The 10,931-nt window shown below is 45.7% G+C and overlaps 1 protein-coding gene across 1 annotated transcript; it reads left to right on the top strand.

Moving 5' to 3' along the window:
- Positions 1–8,072: 8,072 nt before the first annotated feature.
- Positions 8,073–9,754, top strand: LOC110159112 (serum amyloid P-component-like). The gene is made up of 4 exons (XM_020923672.2): positions 8,073–8,127; positions 8,211–8,313; positions 8,509–8,797; positions 9,518–9,754. Exons 1-4 carry the CDS (start codon positions 8,073–8,075, stop codon positions 9,752–9,754), a joined length of 684 nt encoding a protein of 227 aa, XP_020779331.2.
- The last annotated feature ends 1,177 nt before the right edge of the window (positions 9,755–10,931 follow it).

The following is a 10,931-nucleotide window of genomic DNA, read 5'->3' as shown; positions in this document are numbered from 1 at the left end:
GTAATTTAGTGATCTCTCCCGGGCCCTATTCAAACCGTCCTCATGGTTAGCTGTAATATTCTGTGCAATACTCGGCCCACAAGCCTATGACACCCAAGCTCCCACATGACAATTCCCCATAAATATACAAAAGCATGATATGATGAACTAATGCGACGTGCGGATGTTTCATTAACGATAAATATAACATTTTCAAAACAATTAAAGGTAACATGGTGATCTGAAATGGTATGTGTCAATCGTTAATACCCTATAGAAGTAAAATACCCCTCTTTAAATTGTTAAATTGTATCTAAGAGCTGTATAGAGCTGACAGAGTCTTGCTCTCTGTGTTTGTGCTGTGTGTTAATGTGCTGTGTGTGTGATCTAACAGCACATCATGGTGTTGGGAAATCGCCTCAAGACACAAAGCGACTGGGCTCTTTTCATTAGAATCCAGCAGTGAGCTCACTATGAAGGACACAGAGGAGCAGGTGAAAGTAACGCACAGAGACCTCAGCGCAGGGACATGGACTGAACCAGTTTTACAGTTTTTACTGAAATCGTGCGAAGGTTAGAGCAGTGTGAAGGATAGATGATTAGACTACACACAAACATGGGAAGTGCACGGGTGGAGAGTTACTTGGCAACTGATGTCATCAACATTCCCTGGGGGTGAATACTTGTATCTTGTATTGATCACAGGCTCATGAAAATATGTGGTTTAAATCTTTATTTTTATACTTTTTTTTTTTTTTTTTTTTTTTTTACTTTTTTGACAGTGTTATCTAAAGTATATGATAGCCCATTTCTGCCAGTAAATAAAAAAATAAAAGCCTCACAGAAAGTCATAATAATGAGTTTAAAAGTCATAATTAGGAGTTTTCGAAGTTGACTCTGAACCTGCTCTCGCCATGCAGGCACGAGGGTTGATGCGACCATTTTCCTGGAGAAGCCATGTATCAACCCACTACAAGTAAAAATGTGTACTTATTTTACTAATTCACACTGTATCTAAATTATTTGCTATGTGCCCACATTTTCATCACTGAGCAAACCGAAGTAGCCTGTGCCAAGTGCCCAACAAAGCTCATCACTTCCCGGCCAAGGCCAGGAGACCGGGTGCATCCCCCGTTTAGACTAAGGCGCCACCCACACTAGTATGTATTCAAGTAATTTTTGTGGTGGATACAGTGTTTGTCTACACTAATACAAAGGAAAATGGCTTCAGAGACAGAACAATCTGATGCTACCACTAGGTGGATGCCTGAAAACGTTGATACGCTGAGGAGCTCTAGTTGCTGGGATTCGCTGGGTTAGTGACATCGGTCATGTGCCGCTATTGTGGAAAACAGTTTAAACAAACCATAGACAAACGGGACACAGCGTAGCTAGAACTACTTGCTAGTACAAGGTCCACGAAAAGAAAAGTTTTCACGCTTGCCATCTCCCTTGGCTCCAAATTGGCTGCTGCAACTATCACAGAAAAAACACATATAATCCACAGAAGCTGAACCACATCTGCGTACAAGGAGCGAGTTTCATTTCTGTAAAATGTAAACAAATATGGGCACAGTGTGTGGACACAGAAACAATGTGTTTGGACACAAATCATTTCCGATACGGTGATCCAGTGATTCATTTTAGAGTAAACCTAACCTAAACCAGCTACCATGGACAGAGGAACATACAGTAGATGGACACATTGCACGTACTCATTCATGTGGGGTTTGTGTGGATCTCTCTCTCTTTCTTGTCTTTTTACAACATTCACAAGTTAACGAGGAAATGGAGCTATGTGGAGATGTCCTGAGCTCCTGGAGGATGGCCTCTCCAGGAAAATGAACGTGTGCTTCCTTGACCAAGGGCAGATTCAGAGTCAAATCTAAAAGTCATAATTATGACTTTTAAACTCATAATTATCAATCAATCAATCAAACTTTATTTATGGAGCGCTTTTTGAACAAAAAAATGCAACACAAAGCATTTTACAGTGATTAAAAACAATCAATGACTATAATGACTGTGGCAACCGAGGGGTTCAACACTCCGGGAAATGTTAAGTTTTATGATGAGTTGCTGCAACAACGCCACCCCAAATCTAGTTTGGGGAAATGAAATCTAAACGTAAGGCACACAGGTAAGCATATCATTAAGGGAGAGAGAGCCAGGTTCCATCATTTACACAAATCTTTATTCCTTTCTATTTTAAAAGACAGATTTAAGTGGTTTAAAAGTAGCTACGTCCATAAAAATCAGCAAACAGTAAAACACTACCGTGGGAGAACGAGTACACAATATTGAAAATGCAAAACGAAACCCCAAAACCCAAAGCAAAACTGAAGCAAAACAAAACAGCAAAACAGACGTAAAACAAAGATAAAACAAAACAAAGCAAATGTGAAGCAGATGTAAAACTAAACAAAGCAAATGTGAAGCACAGGTACAACAAAACAGAACACAGCAAAATAGAACACAGCAAACAAAACACAGCAAACAAAAAAGAACAAACAAAACACAGCAAACAAAACAGAACAAACAAAACACAGCAAACAAAACACAGCAAACAAAACAGAACAAACAAAACACAGCAAACAAAACACAGCAAACAAACAGCAAACAAAACACAGCAAACAAAACAGCAGAGGTGGTGTCCTCACGCCGCTGCAGGCCCCCGCTGACACCTAGAAAATTAAATTTTGGAATTAAAATCGGAGCCTGCAGTGCAAGGATCTGGGCTAAACATACCGTGGTTGAAGGTGACAGTGCGTAATCCCCAGGCTGAATCGAAGGCGACTACACAGAATAACGCCGTCCAGACGTGGTCCAAACAACGTGGACCGGCACACGCTACAAACATACAATTTAGAGTGGTTTGGCACAGGTGGCACGTGATGATAGGGTTTTGGGTTACCTGCCGCCGTGGTTTAAGAGACACGGCGGTGCACCGCCAAGCGCAATGGGGAGGGACTCGCTCGGCTCACCCGTGGAGCTACAGAGAGACACCGGTAAAAGTATGGGCACGGATGAATGAGTGGAGGAATACCGGGCGTGCATTACCTTATCAGGGGAGACGAAAGCGCGCCCTAGGTGCTCTGTGACTCGGAGACGCGAGGGACAGATGTGGTGAGAGCACCGGCCAAGCAGCGGCCAAGCAGCGGCCAAGCAGCGACACTAAAAGGAAACGTGATAGGAAATTTGATGTAACGGGCATGGAATTTACAAAGTGAAAGTTACCTTAGCTGGAGGACAGAGCGGCCACAAGGAGAGGCCCGGAAGAGCGTGTGAGCCAAAAGGGGGAACGACTGAGAAGGGAGCGCATAAATAGTCCACCAGCGCAGCGCCACGGAACGCCAGGTAAGAGCACCCGCAGCCTAGACCCTCAAAGCTGGTCTTGCCACATTCTACCCCCCCGGTTTGCATCGTCGACCCGACGATGAAGAGATGCATCTTAGCACCACGGTCTAAACACCACATAGGTGGCCCTAAATGACGATTCGGCCACATCAACTCCCCTAGATGGCTGTCCAGCTATGGACCTTGGAAGATGATGGGGATTTTGGTGGTGGCCAGCTGTTGACCGAGTAGACCTGCGCACGGTGACCTGATCAGGATAACAAGGAGTTGCTGGCTCAGGTGCAGACGGCGCCTGGCCAGCCAAAGGAGCAAGAAGAGCCGCTGATGGTTCTGGAGCCCTAGAAACTTGCGATAAAGAGGCCTGAGAGGGTGGGGGCGGCACCACTACTGCAGGAAGCAAGGCTGCTGGCGGTGAGGCAGACACCTGCACAAATAATTCATCCTCAAAGGACAGTTCGTCGTCCGGCACTGGAGCTGAAGGTGCAACAGGAGGACTCACGACCGGTAGGGGAGCCGGAGAGTCACTATTATGCAAGGGCTTCAGCGTGCAGCAGCTAAGCGTAGTCTCTCCCTGGCACAATCAAAGGCCACCTGAAGGAGTGCCTGGTGCTCCTGCACCCACTCATGCATAGTTCCCCCCACAGGTTCTGGCACCCGACTGAGAAGGAAGTCGATCTGCAGTCGCGGCTCCTGCCCAAACATCAAAAAGAAGGGCGACTCGCCTGTAGACTGATGAGGAGTGGTGTTGGCGGTGTAGGCGTACAGCACCTCCAGTCTCTCTTACGGGATGTAGACAGCGCACGCAACATGTTGTGCAGCGTGCGGTTGAAGCTTTCGCACTGCCCATTACCTGCTGGGTGGTATGGGGTAGTGCGAGACTTGATGATCCCGTACAAGCTGCACAACTGCTGAATGAGTTTACTTTCAAAATTCCGGCCCTGGTCGGAGTGGATGCGAGCCGGCACGCCAAACTTCGCAAACCACTCCGTGACCAGGACCTGCGCCACTGTAAAGGCGAGCTGGTTGCGGGTTGGGACGGCCAAGGTGTATTTGCTAAAAACATCGGTCATTATCAGCACATTCTCCAGACCATCAGGGGTTGGCTCCAATAGTGTAAAGTCGACTGCAACAATCTCATTCGGCTGCGAGGCCAGCAAGTGGCTCATGAACGCGTGCGCAACAGGTTGATTGTCCTTTGCATGCTGACATCTCTCGCAAGCCTGGCACCATTGGGCTACCTCACGGGACATACCAGGCCAATAGCACCTGGAACGCAACAGGGCTAAAGTCCTTTCTATACCTTGGTGTCCATGCTCCTGATGGACTTGGGTGAGGGCATCCTGAACAAGGGCTCTGGGCAGAAGAAGTTGATACACAGCCCCACCACCATCAGGACGAAACACCTGCCGATACAGCAGCCCCTCTAACTCAACCAAGCGGTCCCACTGGGCCAGCACTAAAAGGGCAGCGGAAGAAAGGGCTCGTCACTCTATACGAGTGGGCTGTCGATTCTGTTGCCAGAAGGTCAGGATCTCCTGAAGGGTGGGGTCAGACTGCTGAAGCTCCCGGAGGTCAGCAGGGGAAACATAAGGGAGGACAGTCACCACAGACTGTGTTGCCCGTGTAGCTACTCCTTGCAAAGCTTGCTGCAACTGCTCAGGCAAATACGTGCCCAAGGCCCTGGATGCCGATACCTGTGAAGTGGTGCCAGGCTGATGAGACAAAGCGTCAGCGTTTTTGTTACACTTACCTGATCGGCACTTCAACTCAAAATCAAACGAAGCTAACTGGGCGGCCCAACGCTGCTCAACAGCTCCCAGTTTGGCAGACGCAAGATGGCTCAGGGGGTTGTTGTCAGTATAGACCATGCATCTATGGCCTAGGAGATAATCCCTGAACTTCTCAGTCATAGCCCACTTAAGGCCCAGCAACTCAAGCTTCATAGAGCTGTAGTTGCACATATTACGCTCAGTCGGACTCAGCCCTCGACTGGCGTAGGCAATAGGCCGCACCTTCCCTTCCTGCTCCTGGGAGAGCACTGCCCCCAATCCAGCATGACTTGCATCAACCTCCAAAATGAATGGGAGGGAGAAGTCAGCGTAGGCAAGTACCGGAGCCATGGTGAGCTTGGCTTTTAGAGCCTCAAAGCTCTGCTGACATTCTGAGGTCCAGGGTCCAGCATCACTCCGGACGGGCCTTTTCCTGGACTTCTTACCAGTCAGTTCAGCAACTCTGCGATGTAGGGGAGCAGCCAGTTTGGCGAAACCCTCGACAAAACGTCGGTAGTAGCTGGCGAATCCAAGGAAGGAACGGAGTTCCGTAGCCGTGGATGGTGTAGGCCAGTTAACTACTACTTCAATTTTGCTGGGGTCCGTGGCAACTCCCTCGAGAGATCACATGACCCAGGTAGTGCACCTCCCGCTGGAAGAAACGGCACTTGCTCAGTTTAGCCTTGAGCCCTTCTTTCTGCAACCTCCCCAGCACCACGCCCAGCCTCTCCAGATGTTGCTGTACCGTGGACGAAAATATAACAATATCGTCCAGGTAAAGAAGGAGCGACTGGCATTGCTGGTCCCCAAAGACACGTTGCATCAACCGTTGGAAGGTGCTCTGCGTTGCAGAGCCCAAAAGGTATACGATTCCACTCAAACAAACCGAAGGGCGTACAGAAAGCTGTTTTGTGCCGGTCACTCTCTGCAACAGGGACTTGGTTATACCCGCTGGCCAGGTCCATGGTGGAAAACCAGCGGGCCCCTGTCAAAGCATCGAGTGACTCTTCGATTCGTGGTGGCGGAAAAGCATCCTTTCGGGTCTTCAGATTGAGTTGACGGTAGTCAACGCACAGACGAATGCTGCCATCCTTTTTCCGGACCAAGACAATAGGTGAAGCATATGGGCTGGAGCTCTCTCTAATAATTTGTGCTTTCAAGAGCTGATTGATATGCTCTTTCACCAACTCCGATGGAGGAATGCGGCGGTATCGCTGCCGGACCGGAACATCATCCAGTAGGGGGATGTCGTGAGTGATCAGGTTGGTACAACCCAAATCCTGATCATTTGCAGCAAACACAGAGGCGTACTTTCTAAGCAGTGACCGCACCTTCACCTGTTCTTCAGGGGACAGGAAGGACAGGTCAATTTCTGCAAACAGGTCCGCAGCTTACCCTAAATGTAAGGCACACAGGTAAGCATATCATTAAAGGACAGAGAGCCAGGTTCCATCATTTACACAAATCTTTATTCCTTTCTATTTTAAAAGACAGATTTAAGTGGTTTAAAAGTAGCTACGTCCATAAAAATCTGCAAACAGTAAAACACTACCGTGGGAGAACGAGTACACAATATTGAAAATGCAAAACGAAACCCCAAAACCCAAAGCAAAACTGAAGCAAAACAAAACAGCAAAACAGACGTAAAACAAAGATAAAACAAAACAAAGCAAATGTACCTGCCGCCGCGGTTTAAGAGACACGGCGGTGCACCGCCAAGCGCAATGGGGAGGGACTCGCTCGGCTCACCCGTTGAGCTACAGAGAGACACCGGTAAAAGTATGGGCACGGATGAATGAGTGGAGGAATACCGGGCGTGCATTACCTTATCAGGGGAGACGAAAGCGCGCCCTAGGTGCTCTGTGACTCGGAGACGCGAGGGACAGATGTGGTGAGAGCACCGGCCAAGCAGCGGCCAAGCAGCGACACTAAAAGGAAACGTGATAGGAAATTTGATGTAACGGGCATGGAATTTACAAAGTGAAAGTTACCTTAGCTGGAGGACAGAGCGGCCACAAGGAGAGGCCCGGAAGAGCGTGTGAGCCAAAAGGGGGAACGACTGAGAAGGGAGCGCTTAAATAGCCCACCAGCGCAGCGCCACGGAACGCCAGGTAAGAGCACCCGCAGCCTAGACCCTCAAAGCTGGTTGCCACATGACTATTATGAGACAATTATGACTCTGAGGCTTTTACTTTTTCTTTACTGGCAGAAATGGGCTTCCATAAATATGTGCATTGTATAACCAGTTAAATTCTGCCAGCATCATGTCACTGCAAACTATCAAGAGCGACAATAAAGATCACTCATACACACATGAACCACTGAATATACAACTTTGAGTGGGAATAACAATTGTAACATGATCTAAAGCTCAGAAAAGAACATTTAAAAGAAATTTCATAAATATATGATTCAGATAATATTAAACTGTTCAAATACTGATTTAAACAACAATTATCTTGTCTAACTTGTTCCAGCAGCACCGTCCAGTCACCTAATTTGTGACCCATTCCTAAACCTTTCTTTTGTAGCACATTCATGACACACCTATGCCAAAGGAAATAAACACATTAGGAGAAAATAGTTCATGCCAAACAGGTCATGAGTTCTCAAAATGTGGATTACAGAATGTTGCTGAACAAGTAACAACACTCAGTAAGGAACACCTGGGGCTATACGTGACCCCCCCAACATTGAAGAACTGCTATATAAGCCTCCTGAGGTTTTAAGAGTTACCCTTCAGACCACAGCAGGACCTGGACACGGGGTAAGAACACTAAATGATACAAGTATAAAGGGTTTAAAATGAGCCTGTAATCATGTTTGATCACTGTATGACAATAGTATTTTTTGTTTATATTTTCAGAACCGGAAATTGCGAAGGTAAGCTGCAAATCAATACAGAGTAGTGAGTTATAAAACAGTGTCAAACAAAAAAAAAAAGTCTGATATTTTTATTTGAAACAGATGAAGTTCTTGGTTTGCTTTGTGATGTTCCTCTCAAAGGCAGTGGCCATTCTAGGTAACAAAATAAAAATAAATTGAAAGATAATTAGTCCAATGTATTTTAGATCCTGACACTTTCCCGTGTCTCTCTCTATTCAGATTTGTCTGGAAAAGTGTTCATTTTTCCAGAAGAAACTGAAACGGCTCACGTAAGGCTCACAGTGGGGCAGAGCAGTTTCAGCACTATAACAGTGTGTCACAGGTGAGTGTTTCAGTGTGAGGTCTGTCTCACTGTAAACTGTGGGACAAACATACACACCAAACCTACTCATGTTGCCCTTATTATGAAAACATGATTATCCTGCTGAATATTGTATTTATTTATTTATATTGTGTTTGTATATGTATATGTATATTTGTATACTGTAAACATTGAACTGTTGTTTTCCACTGACAGAACTTTCACTGACCTCACACGAAGCCATGCCTTCTTCTCATTGGCCACACCATCAAATCAAAATGAATTTCTCACTTTTTGGAATGGCGACCAGAAGAAGATTATGCCTCATCATAATAGCCCAGTTTCTTACACAGTGGACTACACCCCAAACGTATGGCACTCCATGTGCACCACCTGGGACTCCAGCACAGGTCTGGTGCAGCTGTGGTTCAACGGACGACTTCTGAGCAAGAAATACATCTCTGACTCCTGGATCAATGGACTGCCCATCGTCATCTTGGGACAGGTAACGAGACACTGACACACTATGTGTTATATGTTATATGTGTGTGTGTGTGTGTGTGTCACCTTCCACAGTGGTTGGTCTCTCTCACCTCATCCAGCTCGGGTCCGTCTGTCATCCTCCATTATTCCTGGGTTAGGGTTGGGTAACTTCACCTTGCAGCCTTCTCCAGCTCTTCGTTGAGCCCCTGGTATTGCTCTAGTTTCTCATGTTCTTATTTCCTGATGTTCCGATGTTCCCATTTTCTGTTGCTTTTCCACTGCCACTATGTCTTCTTGGTTTGCCTTCACCTTTAGATAGTCTGGGTGTTGGAGGTGTTTCCCACCTTGACCTTGGGACCTTCAGGCCCTTAGAGTCCTGTTGCTGTTGTACATCTCCCAGCACTCAGTGATCCATGTGTGTGGCATTGAGTCATAGGCTTTCTTGTAATCAATCCAGGCAGTGCACGGGTCTGACGGGTTCTGCAGTTACTGGTGACTGTTCGGTCTACCAGGAGGTGGTGTTTGCCTAACCCTAACCCTCACCCTAACCCTTGCTGTCTCTGCCATTGCCCTTCTTGTGCTCATGTATTGATCTATCAGTTCTAAAAAAAAAATTAAAACAAGTTTCTGAATAACCTGGAGGAACACCACTGCATTTACTTTAGAGCACATACAAAAGAGTAACATAAATGCTTCTTTCAAATGACTCTGTTTAAAATTCTGAGCCTGTGTTTCCATGCAGGAACAAGACAGTTACGGCGGCGGGTTCGACATCCGGCAGTCTTTCACGGGGATGATATCAGATGTTCACATGTGGGACTATGAGCTGTCTTCCTGTGAGATCCAGAGCTACGTGAACGACCAGAACTACACTCCAGGAAACATCATCAACTGGAGAGCTCTGGACTTTCAGATCACCGGGAGAGTCCTCGTCGAATACAAACAAGTGCCCTGCAACCTACCGATACCATTTTATTAATAATCATAATTGCAGAATAACAGGCACCAGTATTCCTTTATGGGGAGGTAAAGAAAAATATGATTACATTCTAAAACTTGCTTGATTAATCTTGTATTATTATAGGGGTTTACAAAATTATTTCTGTTTTCTACTTTGGTTCTGGTTTCTACTTTGTGAAGTCTATGTAATAAAGATGAAGAATTACAATGTGTCTAGTGTATAATTCAGGCAAAAATAACAATAGGTATGTTACTACCTGGTCAGTCAAGACACCATGTGATTCAGTTTGAACCGGATTTGCATTAAAGAAGACATACTGTGCTTGTGTCTGTTATATAATTATAATCTATGACATAGGTAAATGACTTAATAAAAAAATTTAAAAAATAAAATCATGTATACTGACTTCGGTGTTACAAAACTGCGGTGCCCAATGGGAGCTGACTTGCCGTAAATGTCATCACAAAAAATAGCCACACAATGCTGGCAACATTTTATTTATTTTTATATTTATTTATTATTTATTTGTACCAAAATGGCCACACGACACTGCCAAGTTGTACGTGTATCACCAGTTCAGAAAGTAGTGGGCCGGTGGCGGTAAAAATAGGAGTTGATCAGAGCAATGATGTCTTGAATACAGGAGAATAAAGATTAGTCAAACATGCATGAATCTTGAAATCTAAACTAAATACAACCTCAAGTTGGTCAATGAGAAGGGGAAATGACTATAATGGGATTAAAAGCTCTAAAAAGTCGATTCTGCAGAGTTGATTTCCGTTAAAATTCAACATGCACATGCTCAGTGCGACAACACACATGGGCAAACTATATCCAATATGTTACCTCTTCAATCCATTGTTTGGAAAAAAAAGTGCATGTGAGTACTAGTTATACGCTTAAGAAGAAATATGACGGAATGAATCAAGACATTAACACATCAACTCCACTCACAAACACATTTCAAATAGAGCTGCTGAACTGGGCAGTACCTGGAGGACTAAAGGAGAGAGTGGGGGGAGGAGTGAGGGGCGGGGTCTGGGGGGATAAGGAACATTGTGATTGGTCAAACAGGTTTCCACACTTCAAACTCCGCCCCTGCAGCCCGGTGTTTGTATCAGAAACATCTCGCTGTAATCAGGGCAGTTCTGTGTGATGTCACGTAGTACTTGAAATTACAGAGACAACTGAAGGC

This window comes from Boleophthalmus pectinirostris, unplaced genomic scaffold, assembly GCF_026225935.1.
Source record: "Boleophthalmus pectinirostris isolate CB_2022bp ecotype Guang Dong unplaced genomic scaffold, ASM2622593v1 HiC_scaffold_13, whole genome shotgun sequence".
NCBI classification, from domain to species: Eukaryota; Metazoa; Chordata; class Actinopteri; order Gobiiformes; family Gobiidae; genus Boleophthalmus; species Boleophthalmus pectinirostris.
Note: the sequence above shows the minus strand (reverse complement) of the source record. Positions and strands in the feature narration are given on the sequence as shown.

Coding starts and splice junctions, on each gene's coding strand:
- LOC110159112 (XM_020923672.2), top strand. CDS start 8,073: ATGAAGTTCTTGGTTTGCTTTGTGATGTTCCTCTCAAAGGCAGTGGCC. Junction 8,128..8,210: donor AAAGGCAGTGGCCATTCTAG/GTAACAAAATAA, acceptor CTCTCTATTCAG/ATTTGTCTGGAAAAGTGTTC. Junction 8,314..8,508: donor ACTATAACAGTGTGTCACAG/GTGAGTGTTTCA, acceptor TTCCACTGACAG/AACTTTCACTGACCTCACAC.